The 22,272-nt window shown below is 35.1% G+C and overlaps 1 protein-coding gene across 7 annotated transcripts in view; it reads right to left on the minus strand.

Moving 5' to 3' along the window:
- CCDC171 (coiled-coil domain containing 171) overlaps nt 1-22,272 on the minus strand; it is a 317,640-nt gene that overhangs the window by 252,495 nt on the left and 42,873 nt on the right. For 6 of the 7 annotated variants that reach the window (XM_061132151.1, XM_061132152.1, XM_061132154.1 and 3 more), the window contains 3 exons: nt 17,750-17,896; nt 5,882-5,974; nt 579-739 (listed from right to left, as the gene is read on the minus strand). In XM_061132151.1, coding sequence (XP_060988134.1) covers nt 579-739; nt 5,882-5,974; nt 17,750-17,896 — 401 coding nt within the window. The remainder of the gene's footprint in view (nt 1-578; nt 740-5,881; nt 5,975-17,749; nt 17,897-22,272) is intronic. The other variant, XM_061132153.1, reaches the window with a different exon arrangement.

Raw genomic sequence — 22,272 nt, forward strand, 5'->3', positions numbered from 1 at the left:
TAAACTTCTTAAAGCATTTCGCAGGACTGTTCAGATGAAAGACTTCTGAACTGAAAAAGACTAAAATCAATAGGAGTCAGAAAAATCCTGACCCTCCCACTAATAGCTTTGTGTCCTTACCCTCTTTAGGCTCAATTTTCACATCTGTAAAACAGGGATAAAAAATTGTAGCTACCTCATAGGGCACTAAATAAATTAAACAAAGGCATGCAATGCTAGGTATGAAGTGAGCCACATCTACGCTAGCCCCAGTAGCAGTATTACTACTACTATTATTTTTACAGTTTGAGAAAATCTAAAACATTACCCATTTACCACATAGCTCACTTAGGAGACCTAAAAGTCAAGGCCTCAAAGATACTGTATTACATCAGGAAACATAATATAAAAATACATTAACATATTTACTTTCTAGTATAAGAAAGTATTTCTGCATTTCTGAGACTACTTGGAATTGCCATAATACTTCAAAACCCAACAGAGCACTTCTATATTAACCTACTACTATGCATTCATACTCATGTAGATTTCATAAACTCTTAATATTAATTTAGAGAGTTTCACAGTATAACACTTACACGTTTAGTTTTGCAAAGCTCTCCTGTGCATTATGCTTTTCTCGCTCATATGCACTTTCAACTTCTTTGAATTCATTCTTGATCATTTCCAAATCAGCAACAGCTTCTGCTTGGCTGGCCTTCTCTACCTGCAAAGCTCCTTCAAGGTCTCGAATCCGTAACTACCAGATGACAGAAAAGTAATTGAATCAAGCAAGGAAACACTTGTACCAATCTTAAATTGAGTAGAATACTTTATCAAACAGCTGATTATCATTCATCCAAACAAGTCTTTCTTTCTGGTTTTGGTTTAAAACAAGGAAAATAAACAAGAGGCAGTTTATTCCCTTTCTCAACATGTGTAGTGTAAAAGAAGAAGAGTGGAAGAAAACAGACTTAACTGTGCTATGAAAAAGGACAGGCAGGTACAATATAATCCGTCCCATCAAAATTTTGATCTAGTAGCTCATTTGAACATTTCTTTATAAACATAATAAATTAAGTGGTTTTTGAAAACTGGAGGGAAGTATCCTTCCCCTCTTTTGAGAAATATTATTATATGAACATCTTTATGAGCCTAACAAAGCTAATAGATCTTTCTACTCTTGGGGATTTCTTACTGTAGAAAAGTAAAATTTTATTATCAAACAACACTATTTGACTAAAATATTTATGGGTGTAATAAGATGATATCTGGGATTTGCTTCAAAATAATCTTGGAGTGGAAGAGTAGAAGAAGGTTAATAGCCAAAACACAGTTGGCCTGTCAGGCAAGTCATGAAGCTCAGTGATGGGTACACAGGGAGTTCATTTCACTCTTCTCTCTACTTTCGCATGTACTTGAAATTTTACACAATAATCCAGATTTCCTGCCAACAGTAGAATAGATAAAGTGCACACCCATAAAAGAATAACTTATAGCTGTAAAAAGGCAACAAAACAACTTCTGAAAAGTTCTCCAGGTGGTTCTCTATGTAGTGTTAACATATACTGGGAAGAGCAAAGTCCAGAATATTATACGTAGCGTGCTATATTTTGGGGGGAGAAAAAACAAGGAAAGATAGCAGGCAAGTGAGGAAAACAACAGGAGGGACAAGAATGAAAGAAAGAATTTTTGACCACTTAATTTTGTTTTTATTTTTGAACTACATGGATATTTTATCTTTTCAGAAAACTAAGTTCAGAATAAAAAAATAGTTTGCTAAAGCTCAAAAAAGGAGAGAGGTAGGAAAAAAATGCTTTAAACTAGATAGAAAATGTGCTTTAGAACCATAAGACTCAGGTTTGAGTCACAGCTCCACAAATAAACTTAAGTGCCCTTTGGCATGTTAAATGAGGACGCCTGAGGGTCCTCATCTGTAAACAGTAAATAATAACAAAAAGAATATACAGACTCTACAGGGTGGCTACAAAGATCTAATGGGACAATATCTATTTAATATTAATTTGTATTTAACATTAAATATAAATACATAATAATTATTTACTAAGTGTTTAGATAAATATTTATTAGGTACTTAATATGTGCCAGGCAATGAGCCAATGCTCGTGATATAGAATACAGTTATCATGTATACAATTATACATGATACAATTATCATGAAAGTACACAGTCAGCTCCTTAGGAGAGAACAGAGAGGCACGATGTGGCAAGTGCTTCCTGTCACGGTAACAGGCCCAAAGGGAGCTCTGTAGGACACAAGCCTCCTAGCAGTGGCAAAAGGCAACCTGAGTTAGGAAAAATGAACTCACCAAGAAATGAAGCCTAGGAAATGCTTCATAAATAAATCCACACAAATAATAATCACCAGAATTATTATTTCTAATTATCCAAAAAGACTTTAATTGAAATATTTGTTCTCTTAACACTAAACTAAGGTAGTAGACTAGATACGGCTTTGTACATTTTCAAATTTGATCTTTCAAACTTTATTTTTCTTTGTTGCTATGTCTAAATCTATAGAAAAATATACACAAAAAGATCTTAATGACCCAGATAACCACGATGATGAGATCACTCACCTAGAGTCAGATATGCTGGAGTGCTAAGTTAAGTGGGCCTTACTTCAGAAGCATCACTATGAACAAAACTAGTGGAGGTGATAAAATTCCAGCTGAGCTATTTCAAATCCTAAAAAATAATGTTGTGAAAGTGCTGCACTCAATATGCCAGCAAATTTAAAAACTCGGCAGTGGCACAGGACTGGAAAAGGTCAGTTTTCATTCCAATCCCAAAGAAAGGCAATGCCAAAGAAACTACCTCACAAATGCACTCATCTCACACACTAGTAAAGTGATGCTCAAAATTCTCCAAGCTAAGCTTCAAAAGTACGTGAACTAAGAACTTGCAATGTTCAAGCTGGATTTAGAACAGGCAGAGGAACCAGAGATCAAATTACCAACATCCTTTGGATCATAGCAAAAGCAAGAGAATTCCAGAAAAACATCTATTTCTGCTTCATTGACTACAATAAAGCCTTTGACTGTGTGGATCACAACAAACTGTGGAAAATTCTTAACGAGATGGGAATACCAGACCACCTGACCTGCCTCTTGAGAAATCTGTATGCAGGTCAAGAAGCAATAGAACTGGACATAAAACAATAGACTGGTTCAAAATTGAGAAAGGAGTACATCAAGGCTGTATGTTGTAACCCTGCTTATTTAACTTCTTTGCAGATTACATCATGTGAAATTCAGGGCTGGATGAAGCACAAGCTGCAATCAAGATTGCTGGGAGAAATATCAATAACCTCAGATATGCAGATGACACCATCCTTATGGCAGAAAGCGAAGAACTAAAGAGCCTCTTGATGAAAGTGAAAGAGGAGAGTGACAAAGCTGGCTTAAAACTCAACATTCAGAAAACTAAGATCATGGCATCCAGTCCCATCACTTCATGGTAAATAGACGGAGAAACAATGGAAACAGTGACAGATTTTATTTTCTTGGGCTCCAAAAATCACTGCAGATGGTGACTACAGCCATGAAATTATAAGACGCTTGCTCCTTGAAAGAAAGCTCTGAACAAGCTAGACAGCACATTAAAAAGCAGAGACATTACTTTGCCAACAAAGGTCTGTCTAGTCACAGCCATGGTTTTTCTAGTAGTCATGTATGGATGTGAGAGTTGGACCACAAAGAAATATAAGCGTCAAAGAATTGACGTTTTGAACTGTGGTGTTGGAGAAGACTCTTGAGAGTTCCTTGCACTGCAAGGAGATCCAACCAGTCAATCCTAAAGGAAATCAATCCTGAATATTCATTGGAAGGACTGATGCTGAAGCTGAAACTCCAACACTTTGGCCAACTGATGCGAAGAACTGACTCATTGGAAAAGACCCTGATGCTGGGAAAGACTGAAGGCAGGGGGAGAAGGGGACAACAGAGGATGAGATGGTTGGATGGCATCACCAACTCGATGGACGTGTGTTTGAGCAAGCTCTGAGTTGCTGAAGGACAGAGAAGCCTGGCGTGCTGCAGTCCATGGGGTCACAAAGAGTTGGACACAACTGAGCAACTGAACTGACTGATGTCTAAATTCAGTGTTTATAAGTAAAATAACATGTCGAGGAAATATTTCTTCTACCTACATTGGTATGTTCTTTCAGAAAGCATGTACATTCAATCACAAATGATAAATCAATCCAACTGAAAGTAGACAAACAATTCTGAGTCAGCTCTTTCGAATCTGCTTTCCCATTTTTACGACATAATATCTAAACAAATTTAATAACAGAGTACTTCAAGCATATTTTTAACTACAGTTTATGATAAGATGGTGATTAATTACAACTTAGTTGTCTCATTTGCTTTTAAACTAGTCTGAAATTGAAGTTTACTGGGTGTACCTCAATGAAAACACATGTGAATATTTAGAAATACATGATTCAAATATACATTTTTGGTTTTTTTCTAAGCTATAGTACTAAGCTGAGTATCAAATATCAACTTTTAACATGAGTGAAAATATACATGTAACAATTATTATAGCTAATAACTATATATAACTGGTTATACAACTGTTATGAAAAACAAATTTGAATTCAATTTCTTACATGAATTAACTTCAGCCTTATTGCTTATTAATGCTATTTTGAGGAATCCAATCATTTTTTCTAAAAATTAAGCTTAAAACTTACATAAATTTGCTTTACATACAGGTACACTCAAACATATGGGCCTGAGAATTTTGTGAGTAAATGGCATTTCATTAAAGATAAAAGTAAAAAAGCCCATTATAAAATTCTTACGAAATTAGTTGCATCTCATGTTAAGACTTGTTTAAATACTAAGATAAAACTCTGCAAATCCTATTAATTAAATTTTAATACAGGGGAAAGTCCAAGTCTTTTTTTAAAATCCAAATTAAATGATGGAACTCGGGACTTTTAAAAAATTTATTTTTATGTGGAACTAATTTTAAAGTCTTTGTTGAATTTGTTACAATATTGCTTCTATTTTATGTTTTAGTTTTTTGGCCATGAGGCATGTGGAATCTTAGGTCCCCTACCAAGGACTGAACCCGCACACCCCGAGTTGAAAAGGAAAGAAACATCCAGGAAAGTCCCCAGAACTTCAACTTAATGCAACTTTACATAAAACTATTTACAACAAAGGTCACAGGTAAGACTTGGTCCATGGCAGTAGTTTGACAACCTGCAGCTAAAATGCCTTTACTAATCTTCCAAGTTCCTTCTCGTTCTCTAAGCCCTAGGGAAAAGCACACTTTCCTTAAGATGCCTTCAATCAATTCTCCTCTCAGATTTACTCCTTCTTTTTATTATGCTCCCATAGTACTACAGTATTTCATATTTCTACCTTTATATCAAAACAGAGGTACATAGGATCTCTGGTAATGGAATGTTTAAGTCTCAAAAGCAGCTCATTCACCTTTATACCTTCAGCTCTCAATATAAAAGTGCATATTTTTAAATGGTTTCAAAAAGAAATCATGCCTTGACTGTTGATAAAAAGAACATTCTTATGAGCGAATCTTCCTGTAACAGGCCAGATGGCAAACATATGAGACTTTGCAGACTGTGAGGTCTCTGTTGCAACTACTCCACTTTGCCAATGCAGCACAAAGCCACCACACACAAGATAAAACTTCACAAGCACACGTCGTGGGTGAGATTCAGTCTGTGGGGTGTAGAGTGCCAGCTCCTTCCTAATAAAGACTATCATCAACTATATAGTATATAGTAAAACATGGGTCTTATCCATATGTTACCTGTTCAAAATGCACACCTTAGCTCTCTGAACATAATGCTGTTTTTCCTAGCTTAATAAGATCCACACAAAAAATGTTGTTTACATTGTACCTGAATAATTTCAGAATTAAATTTCGATTCCAAATGTGCTGCTCTTTCTGCTTCAATATTTTCTTCTAATTTCCTCACTCTCAGAGTAGTTGCCTGAAAACATTAAAAGTTTAAACTCATAAACATTGGTATTTAAATTGAATAGAGGCCACTACATTGTAATTAACACTTTATATTACTATAGCCTCATTTTTTTATTTGCAAGAGTGTAAAAGTCATACTGTGAAAATCATGCTCAGGAAGAATGCTCCAGAGCTTGCCTTCTTTTCTTCACTAAGTAATACTTTACATATAATAAATTACACATAAAAAAATAATAAATTACACATAATGAAAGTGTAGAACTTGGTAAGTTTTGTGTATATACCTTAATGTGTGTATATATATACATATATACACACACCCACACAAAATCATTGCCATAATCAAGACAGAAAAATATTTCCATCACCCCTAAAAAATTCCTTGTGTCCTTTGGTAATCTCTTCATCCATGCCCTCACTACCTTATCCACATCCTCAAGTGACCAATGATCTGCTTTTAGTCACTACAGATCATTTCCTGTTTTCCAGAATTCAATATAAATTGAATCATAGAGTGCACACTCTTTATTGTCTGGCTTCTTTCTTCTCACACAATTATTCATTTCATTCACGTGGTTGCACATATTAACAGTTCACCTTCTGTTGTTAAAGTGTTCCACTGGGTTGATACATCACATCTGGTTTCTCAGTTCACCAACTGATGGACATTTGAACCTGTTTCCAGTTTGGGCTATACAAACCAACCTGCTATGAACGTTTGTGTATAAATCTTTATCTTTTGTTTCTCTGGGGTCAACAGTGAGGGACAGAATGACTGGGTCAGATGGTAGGTGTACATTAATGTTTTATGAAACTGCCAAACTGTTTTGCAAATTGTTTCTAATTTCACCAACACTTGACCATGGTGGCATGGTATTCTTTTGAGTTATCTGGGGGCCAGGGTTAGACATTCAAATAGGAACATAATGGTATCTCATTTTAGTCTCAATTTTTATTTTCCTAATAACTAATGACACTGAGCATCTTTTTATATGTTTACTTACCATCTGTACATCTTCTCTGGTGAAGTTTCTGCTTAAATCTTTTCCTCATTTTTTAATTGGGTTGTTTTTTCTCTTATTGAATTTTGAGAATTTATTATATAATCTGGATACAAGTCATTTGTTGGATATGTGATTTGCAAATATTTACTCCCAAATATTGTCTACAGCTTATCTTTTTATTCCTTAATATCAGTGTCTTTCACATAAAAGTTTTCATTGTGACAAAGTCTAATTTATTAGTTAGGGCCGTGCGACTAGGCTATGGGACCACCATGCTGCACATGTCTCAGGATAATACTAGTAAAGAAGAGTCACACCTAGGATTCTGTCAAATATAGACAGTTCATCAGTGACAGAGAAAGACACTACTAATTTAATTTCCTTTGTTAGATAAAATTTGGGCTAGAAATGTCTCTATTCATTATACTTACTCTATCATTTAGCCTTAGCTGAAGGTTTTTTAAATGTTTGGCTTGATTAATTTGATTTTTCCTCTTCTCTCCTGTCTTTTCTTTTTCTGCATATAGACAGAGCTGGTAATATATCACAACCAGAAAGGACATACATAAAAACAGGATAATCTAAAAACTAATCAAGCAGTCTGTGGAGAAGAAATGAATATACTTTTCTTTGAGCAAAGCACATTCCCATAATGCCTGCTACAGTTCAGAGTCTAAACACCAAAAGGTGAAAAAAAAAAAACCCAAGTGCCCATCAACTGATGAATGGAGAAATGAAACATGCTATATTCCCACAATGGAATATCATTTGGCCATTAAAAATGAACTACATAACAACACATGCCACAACAGAGTTTAACCTTGATAACATACTTCAAGTGAAAGATACCAGATACAAAAAACTACATATTAAATAACATCATTTATATGAAATGGCCAGAATAGGCAAACCAGGCAAATCCATAGAGACAGAAAGTTGTTTCCAGTAGCTGGGGAGATGGGAAGGGAGGAATGAGCACTGACTGCTAATGGGCATAAAGTTTCTTATTGGGGTGATAAGGATGTTCTGGAGCCAGACAGCAGTAATGGTTTCATAACCCTGAGTGCATACTTTAAAAAGGTGTAGTCAATGATACACAAATTATATTTCAATAAAAAAAAAAAGAATCCTTAAGTGCAAGAACTAATGACATTTCAAAGAAGTGACAGCCGTCTATGTCCAGCTTCTTGATTTCTGTTAAAGAATTCCCCTCAACACTGACTTTGAATCCTTAGAACAAGGGTTCCCCACTGCTTGCTGGTATAAAGCATGGTATATACTAGAGCAGAACGATTCTTATGGTTAGACAGATTAAAATCAGTATTACCCTAGGTTGGGCCAACACTAGTAAAAAAAAAATTTCTTTCAATGTAATGCCACAAGATGAAGTTCCTGTCCTTGAAGAGCTAAGTCAACTTTCTCAATATTCAAAATAGTTGTGTTAGGTTCTGCAAGCCAGAAGTCTAACTAGTGTCAAGGAAATAATTCACAGACACTGAGAATAAAGATCAAAACAGGCAAAAAGCTAACAGAGGGCAAATAGAAGAAACCAGTCTAAAATATTAAAATATTCTTTCATATTCAAATGGCATCCACATAATTTTATCAAGTGTTATATTTTACTAAAATACAGACTATTCAGTGTTTCCATGATAAGAGTCAACAATATAAGTCTTCATTTTTCATGTACTATTGTCATATTAATTTATCTGATTTTACCCCAAAAGTCAATTGGAGAAGGCAGTGGCAACCCACTCCAGTATTCTTGCCTGGAGAATCCCATGGACAGCAGAGCCTGGCGAGGTACAGTCCATGGGGTCGCAAAGAGTTGGACACGACTGAGCGACTGAACTGAACTGAAACCAAAATCAAACAGGTTGAAATAATAAACCAAAGATCACGTTTCATACTTTGCTATTTTAAATGAAACACCAGAAGAAAAATTTATAAACTGTTTATTATTACTAAAACAATCAGTAAAGACAGCAAAAAAACTTCATATCTTTAAACAAATTTCTTCAAAGAGTGCATTTTGTTGACAGACATAATTAAATCGTTAGTCGCTCAGTCATGTCTGACTCTCTGCGAGTCCATGGACTGTAGCCTGCCAGCCTCCTCTATCCATTGAGTTCTCCAGGCAAGAATACTGGGGTGGGTAGCCATTCCCTTCTAACAAAAAAAATTTTTTTTTTAAATCTTCTAGTCTGGTGAATTAATTCTTATATCCAGCAGAGGGTGCTAGAGGAACATCAACTTGCTGTTCACAAATATATTTCTCCAGTATCACCTACAGAACTAACATTAACAATCATAATCTGACTCTCTGTTAGTCTCCCATCATAATATAATCAGAAAAGCAAGAGCAGAAAGCATAAGAGAATTCAGATCAAAGTACAAAATCCAACACAAACTCATATACACCACCGGCAAACTTAACTATATAGAAGTTTGCTTGTAATACAAAGATTATACTATGTACTGTCTGTTCCCTAGTACTCTGAACATCAGAGTTCTTCATGTGACAAAAAATGATCACATATTTTATCATTTATTAGCTGGTTGTCACATCCTTTCTGACTTCAATATACTGTCAGGAGATTTTTATTCCAGTAAATTCTACTGTTCATTGTACCCAATTTTTTTTTTATTTTATGATTTATATCTCATTAATCACAATAAACTCAATTAGATAATCTGCTCCACTTAAGAAAAGTGAGGGTTCATTCTTTGAAGAAGGTAACATACACAGAAAACGTTATTCTATCATAACATAGGACATGAGCCAGTTCCAGTTCAGCAGCAGAACTAACCAAACACATCCAGTCCATATTTGTTCTCCACATCACATCCACTCCCATGGCTTCCACAGGCCTGCTCCAAAGTTTCACAAAAGTTATGAAAACATGCATACAATGAATTTGCTGAGACTGGGCAAAAACAGTTCCTACTATTATACATTCTTGCCTCCTCAAGTATATCTAGTCTTGAGGATTATACATGAACTTAAAGGGATCAGTCAAGCAGAAAAACCTTCATATATGACATGAAGTCTACTAAAATGGACATCAAGAAAAAGAAGGGAGGAAAAACCACACAAGTACCCGCTAATCAGAGATTTTTCAGTAGTGTGCTATACAGTATTGTTTCCAAAAAACAGCTCTACAAAATTTACCCCAGAATGTCAATAGCTGTGTAAATAGAAAGTGGTTGTTTATTTAACTTTCGTTTCACATTTTATCACCTGATATTTTCTATTAATGAATACTTCTAGAAGTAACCAATACAGTAATAATCCATCTTCAAGAAGATGATTCCAATGGGCTGATTAATTCTATAATGGTTACTTTAAAGGTAAGTATATATATTATATTTTAGTGGTTGTAAATAATAAATTATATGTGTGTTAACAATTAACTATAATATTACCTGTGTGGGAGAAATCAAGAGTAGTTACTATACTTGGAGTTCTTAAACTGAGGATCTCAAAGTATTTTACATTATCAAAAAAGATATCTTGAAAAGTCAAAATCTCTAAGGAACAGAATTTACAAGCCATAAATTCTGATCGGCAGGGTAATAAATTAATTTAGCATCTTTAAAATCATCTTTACTTTAAAATTTCTGGTTTTAAAATCCATTATGAACATAGATACAAAAATGTATAATACTTATAAGCACAATAGTATAACCCAGGTGATTTCATTACTTATCATTTATAGTTGGTAATCAACATTTACAAATAAGTTTAAAAATCATGGCTACAAACACACGATGCCTTGAAACAGACGATTCATATAAGGTTGTTTTCATGGACAATACGATAGGTGAGATCCACTTTCTTTTCCTTTTTCACTTGAGTATAGTATACGTATAAAGGAAAACGCTACACTCTACCCTTCTTTATTTTACCATAATATCGAATATGACTGACAGGAGCAATTCAGAATTTATTTGCAAACACTGTTCTCTCTCCTCTATAATCTTCATGAGATTCTTCAGTTCTCTCAAAATTAGGTTTGCATCTTCTCTTTTCTCTTTTCTTATTGAGTTAAGCTTATTTCCCATGATAAAAAAAAAAAAAAAACCTCCCCTAGTTGTAAAGAGGATTATAAAAGCTACAGATATTTCCTTTTCCAGTTCACTTTTCCCTTGGTTCTCTGGTACCCAGCACCACATTCAGAAAATTGGATTGGGAGTTTGTTTTGTTTTGTTTTTTTAATCTAAGAAACCATTGATCCACGTTAAGATGATTAAGCCACATATATATAAACTTCTTTAGCCAAGGCACATAAAAAATCACCTTTTCATGAAATGTAACTGCTAAAGCGTCAATAAAATTTAAATCATTTATTAGGGCAAATGTCTAGTTGATTTAGTTTGCTATTACTAACATTAAATAATGTGCTCTGTTAAATTAAAATTTTAACAATTTTGCTCTTTACTATTATTTGATTTTATATTAATCCTTTTTTAAAAATAACACTGATTCAGTTCAGTCACTCAGTCGTGTCCGACTCTTTGTGACCCCATGAACTGCAGTACTCCAGGCCTCCCTGTCCATCACCAACTCCCGAAGTTCACCCAAACCATGATATGATTATCACTTTACTTCAGTCGCTCAATCGTGTCCAACTCTTTGCAATTCCATGGACTGTAGCACGCCAGGCTTCCCTGTCCATCACCAACTCCCAGAGCTTGCTTAAACTCATGTCCATTGAGTTGGTGATGCCATCCAACCATTTCATCCTCTGTCATCCTCTTCTCCTCCTGCCTTCAATCTTTCCCAGCATCAGGGTCTTCTCCAGTGAGTCGGTTTTTCACATCAGGTGGCCAAAGGATTGGAGTTTCAGCTTCAGCATCAGTCCTTCCAATGAATATTCAGGACTGACTTCCTTTAGGATTGACTGGTAAGATCTCCTTGCAGTCCAAGGGACTCTCAAGAGTCTTCTCCAACCACCACAGTTTAAAAGCATCAATTCTTCGGCGCTCAGCTTTCTTTAGAATCCAACTCTCACATCCATACATGACTACTAGAAAAACCATAGCTTTGACTAGATGGACTTTCGTTGGTAAAGTAACATCTCTGCTTTTTAATGTGCTGTCTAGGTTGGTCATAGCTTTTCTTCCAAGGAGCAAACATCTTTTAATTTCATTGCCACGGTCACCATCTGCAGTGATTTTGGAGCCCCAAAAAATAAAGTCTCACTGTTTCCACTGTTTCCCCGTCTATTTGCCATGAAGTGATAGGACCAGATGCCATGATCTTAGTTTTCTGAATGTTGAGTTTTAAGCCAGCTTTTCACTCTCCTCTTTCACTTATTAGCCTCCAACTAATAAAAATAAATGGGGAAAAAAAAAAAGAATAGTTATGTAGTGTGTTTTCATAGCTTTGTTTTCAGAACATATTAGAGAAAAAAAAAAGAGGCTCTTTAGTGCTTCACTTTCTGCCATAAGGGTGGTGTCATCTGCATATCTGAAGTTACTGATATTTCTCCCAGCAATCTCGATTCCAGCTTGTGCTTCATTCAGCCTGGCATTTTGCATGATGTACTCTGCAAAGAAGTTAAATAAGCAGGGTGACAATATACAGCCTTGATGTACTGCTTTCCCAATTTGGAACCAGTCTGTTGTTCCATGTCCAGTTCTAACTGTTGCTTCCTGACCTGCATACAGGTTTCTTAAGAGGCAGTCAGGTGGTCTGATTCCCATCTCTTTAAGAGTTTTCCACAGTTTTTTTGTGATCCACACAGTCAAAGGCTTTGGCATAGTCAATAAAGCAGAAATAGATGTTTTTCTGGAACTCTTGTTTTTTCGATGATCCAGAGGATGTTGGCAATTTGATCTTTGTACCTTGAATTACTAGTTCTTAAGGACTCTATGCACATGTGCTCACCCGCACAGTCATAACAGAATGTAAAACTAACATAAACTGCTCTCTAGAAATTTAACTTCTCCTTCATTATGTCATCTTCTTGTCAAACAGCCAATATAAAATACATTCACTTAAATATAAAGCAGAAATCTGTAAGGTGTCTAAACATGAAGAAGCATAGATAAGTGAGAGGACTACACTTGTTCACTTTGTTGCTGTTCAGTCATCAGTCATGTCTGACTCTTTGTGACCCCAAAGACTGCAGCGCACCAGGCTTCCCTGTCCTTCACTATCTCCCAGAGTTTGCTCAAACTCATGTCCGTTGAGTCAATGATGCCATTCAACCATCTCATCCTCTGTCACCCTTTTCTCCTCCTGCCCTCAATTTTTCCCAGCATCAGGGTCTTTTCCAATAAGCTGGCTCTTTGAATCAGTTGTCTAAAGTTTTGGAGCTTCAGCTTGAGCATCAGTCCTTCCTAAGAACATTCAGGGTTGATTTCCTTTAGGACTGACTGGTTTGACCTCCTTGCTGTCCAAGGGACTCTCAAGACTCTTCTCCAGCCCTACAGTTCAAAAGTGTCAATCTTCAGCACTCAGCCTTCTTTATGGTCTGACTCTCTCATCCACAAATGACTACTGGAAAAACCATAGCTCTGACTATATGGACCTTTGTTGGCAAAGTCCATTTAGAAAATTCTTAAAAAATAGAATAAAAATAGAGACTCTTTGGACACCCTCAAAGCTTCAAATTCTCCAAAAGTAGAGACCTGGGATTATCAAAAGTATCCACAGAGTAGCTAAGAAAAATCTCAATGTAAAACTAGCCTAAAAAAGTTTTATATTTGTAACATTAATCAATTTAAAAATAAGACATTGGGGCAAGTAAGCATTTTGCAAGAAAAAAAATCAATTCTGAGTTATCCAAAAACAAATCCTAAAGGTTAGGCATTAGACATTTTCTCAATTGAGTCAAAACTGACTTATTAAGAACCTTATCCACAAAAATCACTGTTACCTAGCACTTCTTCATACCTAGAGGCAATTAAAATGTTTTTAGTGATGATCATAGACTTTTATAGCATCCTAAGGTGACTTCTAAATGATTTTTTTAATTCTAAGTATATTTAGAACTTTAACCCTGTTCTAATTCTTTTCTAATAAGCTATCTACAAACACATATTAAAAATGATAATATAAAATATGATTATACTTTCTGAGTCTTCTGCCTCAAAAAAAATTTTCAGCACAAAAAACAAGCTAAAAATATTACTTAAAATATAATCTCACTTTCAATTTTTTTTCTTTAGCCTTATATAAAATAAGACCACATGTGGTAAGAGTATGAGTAATTTATCTTTGCCAAGTTCATATTTGGCATTGTTATTGAGAGTTTCTTATTATTAATAAGGAACCTATACCCCATTTTCCTTATTATTAACATCTTACAATCATAGAGCATAAATAAATTATTAAAATGTATAACGGGCCCGACCCTCGGCTCCAGCGCACCGGGACTTGGCACTCCTCAAGAGGAAGGGGTGAAAAAGTTTGTTTTGCGGGTAAGACGGGACCTTGGCGCCCAGACAATGCTCCCACTGCAACTCTGCCGCAGCTGGCTGTTCTTTTTCTTCGGTTTCCCTGTCGCTGCCCCGGGGCACTAAAGAGCTCTGCTGTCTGGACTGAAAAAAGGGGGGGGGCTTACCTGCGAGCATGGGGGGGGGGGGGGGCGGTCCACTACTGGCTGGAAGTTGGTGCCGGTCCCAATTTTTTTTTTTTTTAATGTATAATGGACCTGAATAGATATTTCCCCAATGATATACAAATGACCAATAAGCACATGAAATGATATTCAACATCATTAGTGACCAGAGAAATGCAAAGCAAAACCACAAGATACCATTATACATCCGCTAAAGTGGTTATAGTTGGAAATAATGATAATAGCAAGTGTTGGTGAGCATCTGAAGACACTGGAACCCTCATAGATTGCTGGTGGAAATGAAAAACAGTACTCTCACTGTGTAAAAGAGTCTGACAGTTTCCCAAAATTTAAAAATAGCATTATCGTGTCACCCAGCAGTTGCACTCCAAGGTGAAACTAAAGACACGTCCACACAAAACACTGTACACAGATGTCCATGGAGGCATTATTCATAATAGTCAAGAAGTGAAAACAACATGAATGTCTATCTCCTGATGAAAGGATACACAAAATGTGATCTTACATCTATACAGTAATAGAGAGGAATGAAGTGCTAACATGTGATACAACATGGATGAATCCTAAAAACATCGTGCTAAGTGAAAAAACTTACAGAAGACCACATACTGTATGATTCTATTAATATGAAATGTCCAGAACAGGCTATAGAACCAGAAGTAGATTAATGTCTTTTTAGGATGAGAGGTTGGGAGAAGAGGAGAATGAGAGCAGACAAATATATAGAAACAGATTAATGGCTTTTTAGGGATGAGAGGATAGGGAAGAGGACAGTGATAGCTCTTGGGTGTGGAGTTTCTTACTGACGTGATGAAAACACATTCAAATAAACTGTAGTGATAGTTGTACAGCTCTGTGAATATACTAAAAACCACTGAATTGTACACTATAAATGGGTGAATTTGTAGCATGCAAATTATCTCAACAAAGTTTTTAATATCATCAGTATGAAAAATTTAACCTCCAGGCATCCACCTCCCCACCTTAACTAGCCCTACAACTACACCTCTCTAACCACTACAGAAACTCACAAACTGGAGGTTTATTACCTGGAAAATGTCAATCTGAACCCAGGTTGGACATGGAGAGACACGAGGTGGGCAGATCAGGAGTAGGAGAGCTGGTACACAAAAGGGAAACCAAGGGAAATTCTGTACACTGAAAAGAATGATACACAGATTTTTCCTCCATTTCCTTCTTCCATTTAATAACCACCAAAGAGGAAACTGGCAGATCACTCCTTGTAGAAACTCAAGAAACAAAGAGAAAACACCTATAGACTGTAACATTTCCCCAGTTGCCAATGAAAGATTCAGCACATCTCCTTGCTCTACAGTAAGGTTTCCCCAAGACCAATACTTGTATGTGAGTGCTACTCAGCATCTCCAAATGGATGTCTAATGGGCATGCCCAATTTAACGTTATCTAAAACCAAACTCCGTGCCTTTCCCAAATTTACTCCACTTGCATCCTTGGCCACGTTGAGTAAACAGCAGCATCATTCCCCAAAGGCTCAAGCCAAAATCTTTGGCATTATCTTTTAATCCCTTTCTTTTTCTCTCACAAGCCAGGTCCAGTGAGTCTGCAAACCCTACTGGTTCTGTCTTCTAAAAACACATACAAAATCTGACCACCTCCTCTACCACTACTTTGGTCTAAAACACCACAATCTCTGATTATTTTAATAGTTTCCTAAGTGGCCTCTTACAATCTGTCTTCCAAAGAGTAAACAGACAAATCAGAGGGGACATGTTACTCCTCTCCTCAAAACTGCCCAACATCTTTACATCTCAGAAAGAAAGCCAAAGTTCTTACACAATTCCAAAAGACCTTCAAGACTGTATAACATCTACCTACCGTCGGGGTTCTTGGCTAAGAGGAGACTCTGCCTTGGACCTGCCGGTGTAATAAACTGCACTCAACTATCAAAAAAAAAAAAAAAATCTACCTACCATTCAATATATCCTACTAATCTCCTCTCTTGTTCAATACATTTCAACCACAATGGCCTACTTGCTGTTCCTCAAACTTTTCAAGCACATTCACATCTCCTGGCCTTTATACTTTCCATTCCTGTGTCTCCTGCATTGGCAGGCAGATTTTTTACCACTAAGCCAACAGGGAAGCCCTGCACTGAATATTTTACTGGAACTGCTTTAACCCATAATAATAATTTAGGGAGGATTCATATCAGTACACTGTTAAGTGTTTCCAAAATGTTTCACCATTTTCTCTTAAGACTCTCAGTTACAATTCATAATTTTAATGTACTTGTTGTTAGCTGTATTCCTATTTTGTCATTGTAACAAAAACATTTATAGTATCTTATTCTCTGATTATTGCTGGTATGTAAGATGTAAACATAATTCTTATATATTATTTTCTTCTTGACCTTCTTATTGAATGTTCTTACTGGCATCAATAATTTCAAAGTTGATTTTCTTGACCATTGAGGGTTATTACCATGTTATCTGAAAATAATAAGAATCATACCTCTTTCCAAAAATTATAATTCTTATCATTGTTCTTATTTTTATATATATTTTTGGCTAAAATTCTTGGCACAATGTTAAATGACAGAAGTGAGTTTAACAAGAGCACCTTCAGCATTTTATCATTAAATACTCTTTATAAATGTTTATTTACCTTATAAGAACTATAAATTATGTTTAAGAGTTCTTTATCTATTGAAATAATTTCCCGCAAAGAAAAAGAAAATCATTTTTTAAAATTAGCAAATAAGTTAGATATCTCTCAAGATTAAAGGATTATCAGTATCATTTACTCATAAAAATCACATTTTTTATTCTTAAATTGATGCTTCTTTCCCATCTAAAGTCTAACTTGAAAAGCATTTCACAAAACTAAGCAGCTACACAGGATTCAAACACTCAAAATGAGAATTTAATATTAGGTGTACAAAATCTTTTCCTGCGTTGCTTCCCCAACGCTATAATGTAAACAGTTACATTCTAACCTTCCAAATATTTCAGGACAATTGTTTTAAACGAATATTTTTTAATTAGGAGCAAAATAAAATGTATTCAGATACAAAAGTTTTTAAGGAAGCCAATATTCAATATAAATAAATGTCAAAATACTATATTCTATTGCAGAGAAAAACTTTCTCTGACCTTAAATTACTAACTGGATAACATACATATGCTATAAAAAAATGAAAAAATATACCTCAAACTCTTTTCTAAGACGTTCCTCTCGTTGAGTACTAAATTCAAGCTCACTTGTTTGTCGCCGTAAGAGGTCAGAGCACTCCATGTGTTCAGCTTCTAATTTTTCTACTTTCTTGTGCATATTTTGTACAGCATTATCTTGCTCCTAGAAAACAGTTCATTTCTGCATCATTAAAATTTATAAGCCAACAATGACTAAAATTTAATGAGCAACTAAACCTGTACGTCAACCATCATAATAGGTTCATTTATATAAGCGAGAGAGGTCTAGATATTATTCAGTGATGTTTCAGAATATACATGTATTTTAAAAGCACTACTGGAATTTTATAATTAATACACATTACAACTGAAAATGTATATAGCTTACTATAATGTTATGCTAGTTCAACTGACCTCTGAGAATATTTACATAAAGTTCAACTGTCATATACAAGGTTTTCCCTCCTCATTAAAATTTTATTTAAATATTTAGTAAAACAAATGTATGTTTCTCCTTTGTGTGATAAGCAATGATTAGCTTGAATAACTAATAATGACCCTTGAGAGATTTTTATGTGAGTTCATGCTTTCTATGCTTAGAGCTTTTAAAGTTGCAGCCACTAGATGGCTGCATTTCATTTTCTCTTTAGTTTTCAAGATTTTAAATCTCTGCTGTACTACTGAAAGAAAACAGCATCAAGTAGTTCTATTTAAATCTCTCAATCTCCTTTTCCAACTAAACTCAGAAACCAGTTTAATTTTATAGACGTTCAAAGATAAAGTTAACACACATATCAAAGCTATTTCCACAGTAACTAATCTAGATTCATCATTCTCATTTAAGGTCTTTGACAAAGTCCTGTTTCCCATTTTTCCCTCACCAGCATCATCTTATTCGGGAACATACACACATATATTACACACAAATATACATGTTTCCACGTATTCCTAGTCACTCAAAAGTTGTCATCAGAGTCTGAGTGAGAATGTTGCAAGCACCAAATATAATTCTCTATAAAAGATTCTAAGTTTGGAAAGGACCCGGCAGCATAGTCCATAATCAAAGAGTGAAGAACAAAATTTAAATCCCTTCTCTTCACATTCCCTCATTTGTAATTACTATTCTATAAACTTTCATATTCATATGAACTCTTAAGAATTATTTTCTTCAGGTAATGGAAATTCCTTAATATACAGAAGTTCATCTACTTATACATTTTCAATCTTTAAGCTATCATAGATAAGAACAAAGCAAGAGTGTGCCAACACTGTCTACAACCAACAGAGCACTCACAGTTTTTATCATGACTCTCCAGATTCAGAAACAAATGGTATGATGAATAGCGTTATGTAATCTGATTACATCATAATAGTACCTTCATATATGAAAGCATGTTTAAGACCATCAAGCATACACAAGTATCAGACACCATTATTATTCTATATGATAGGACCTTCTCCTTTAAGCAATCAATAGTATTAATTCAAATCCACTGTTAAATTACATGCCTTCTTCATTTACAGATACATAATCTCCAACTTTCAACAATCTACTTAAGACTATTGTGTATACATTAAAAAGAATAAAGAGCAATTCACAAAGCTAATTACAAAGTAATACAAGTAACTTGAAATAAAAAAAGTCTATAACCAGGGAAACTTATCTCATAGTGGATGGCAGTTATTTCAAGCACTATTAAATGAAGTAAAAGCTATTAAAATACTCCAGAAGTCTCACAGGATTTATTTATCAGATGACTTGTGATTCCCATTCTATTGATAAATAATATAGAAAGAATACAATCATTCCAAATACTACACTAATGGATGCCCATCATTTCATGTAAGTTTGAATTTAATCCTATAAAAAAGAACTGGAAAATGAACTGCTGGTTAGGACTTTTACTTTATGATGCTTGACTTATATTAAATATCACTTAACAGACAGCTTTCAAATAAAAGTCTTTCAAGATGCAGATGAAATTCTGACCTAAAATCACCGTTTTAATGCAGAAGTTGTCATCACTAATATTATGTGATAATTACTATACATTATTGGATGTAGAAATAAACATAGCTACACAGTTTTTTTCTGAAAAAAAAAAAATGTTTTCCTCAGTATAGTGTAGTTTTTAGGAATTCTATTCACATTCTTTTTTTTTTTTTTTTTATTAGTTGGAGGCCAATCACTTCACAACATTTCAGTGGGCTTTGTCATACATTGATATGAATCAGCCATGGATTTACACGTATTCCCCATCCCGATCCCCGCTCCCACCTCCCTCTTTCTATTCACATTCTATTCACATAATTATGTAAGAAACTTACATTACAGAATTAAGCTAACAGATTACATTAATTAAAATTACCTTGATTAGTTTCCTAATGTTAGACTCACTTGACATTTCTTATATAAAGGCTTTTTATATTATATCTGCTTTTCTATTTTGCTAGATTCAGTTGGCTAATTTTATATAATATTTTTGCACCTATATTCATGAGTGAGATTGGCTATAATTATCTTTTCTTGTATCCTTGTCAGTTTAGTGTCAGGATTATTAGTTTGGTATGTTATCAAGATAACATACTTATCTTTCTTATTCTCTGGTAGAGTTTAAAGAAGACTGAAATTATTTGCTCCCTGAATGTTTCTTTCTGTTCATTGATGGAGCAATAAAAGCCTGGGATTTTGACAATGACTCAATCTAGTTTTCTGCTTCCTTCATCTTCGTAAGTTAGTTGGGGAAGGTAGCAGGGTTTTATCTGTTTCAAATATCCACCAGATAATCCTACAACAAAGATCATGGTTGAAAGAGCTAATACTGCAAAGCTTCCAATAAGTTTTTTAGTCCCTCACTCTTAAACACAAGAAAACGTGATATTTTAAAAATCCCCCAACATAAAAGATGAGTTCTAAATCAAATGGGGAGGACAGAAAGCATTCCCTGAGAGGAATATATACAAAGAGAAGAAAACCTCAGAATATCTTCAGAAAACATAAATAGTCCCAGAAAGGCAGAGTAAGAACCACCAAAAATTCTTTCCTCCATTAAAGCTACAAGAACACTGGCAAGGACTTCCTTGGTGGTACAGTGGATAAGAATCTATCTGCCAATGCAGGAGACATGGGTTCAATCCCTAGTCTGGGAAGATCGCACATGCTGCAAGGCAGCTAAGCTCATGCGCCACAACTACTGAGCCAGCACTCTAGAGCCCGTGGGCCACAACTCCTGAAGCCTGTGTGCCTAGAGCCCATGCTCCACAACAAGAGAAGCCCCCGCAGTAAGAAGCCTGCACGTCGCAACGAGACAGTAGCCTCTGCTCCCCAAAACTAGAGAAGGACCGTGTGTAACAACAAAGACCCAGCACAGCCGTGAATATAAATAAACTTAAAAAATTAAAAAAAGAACACTGGCAAAAAATATCAAGATCAAATTTTTTCACAACTAGAAATTAACCAAAGGCTTACAATTAACCTAAGAAGCATTTTATCTAAATAAAATCATCTGACTCTCAGTAAGAACAGCAAGTTTTGTGGCATTTAAACTTGCCCTAATTCCACACTCCCTTCCCCCAACTCCTGGTGGCCTTGAAAATCAATAGTCTTAATACAACAGCCAAGACATGGAAATAACCCTAATGTCTATCAGTGGATAAACAGATTTTAAAAATATGGTATATAGCAGACAGATGCATGTGTGTATATATTACATATACAGTTGGCTCTGGAACAACATGGGTATGTGTTTGAACTGCATGGGTCCACTTACGCATAATTTTTTTCAATAAATACTTTGGATAATTTTTTGGAGATTTGTGACAATTTGAAAAACTTCACAAATTGCATAGCCTAGAAATATTTTAAAAAATTAAGTTAGGTAGGTCAAGAATGCATAAAACAGATGTAGGTTCTAGTCCATTTTATCATTTACCACTGTAAAATATACATAAATCTATTATTAAAAATTAAAATTTATCAAAACTTATGCACATACAGACTGTACATGGCCTCACAGTCCAAAGAAATGCAAACATACAGATGCAGTGTTATATCATAACTCCATAAGATTAACTGTAATCATAGTGTATGACTAATAATTTTGTATCCACCTCCTGTTGCATTGCTCAACTGAGCTCAAATGTTACAAGTATCTGCTTAAAATGGGTGTGATGCTAGTCATCTCCACATGAGCAATTCATCTTTCCAGTAAGTTTCATATTGCAGCAAAAAGTGATTGATCAATCTCTCTCTCTCTCTCAGTTCTCACTTTTTCACTGTGTTTAGTGCAATACTGTAAACCCTGAATAACACCACGGGACCCATATAATGTACCACTACTGATGCTGGAAGTGCTCCCAAGAAGCAAAGAAAAATCATGACATAACAAGAAAAAGTTGAACTGCTTGATAGGCACCAAAGCTTCAGGTCTATAGCTGTGACTGCCTGCCATTTCAAGATAAATGAATCTAGTGTAGGGACCATTATAAAAGAAAAAGAAATCAGTGATGCCATGGCTGCAGCTACAAGAGCAGGTATGA

This window comes from Dama dama, chromosome 29 (genome assembly GCF_033118175.1).
Source record: "Dama dama isolate Ldn47 chromosome 29, ASM3311817v1, whole genome shotgun sequence".
In the NCBI taxonomy this organism is placed as follows: Eukaryota; Metazoa; Chordata; class Mammalia; order Artiodactyla; family Cervidae; genus Dama; species Dama dama.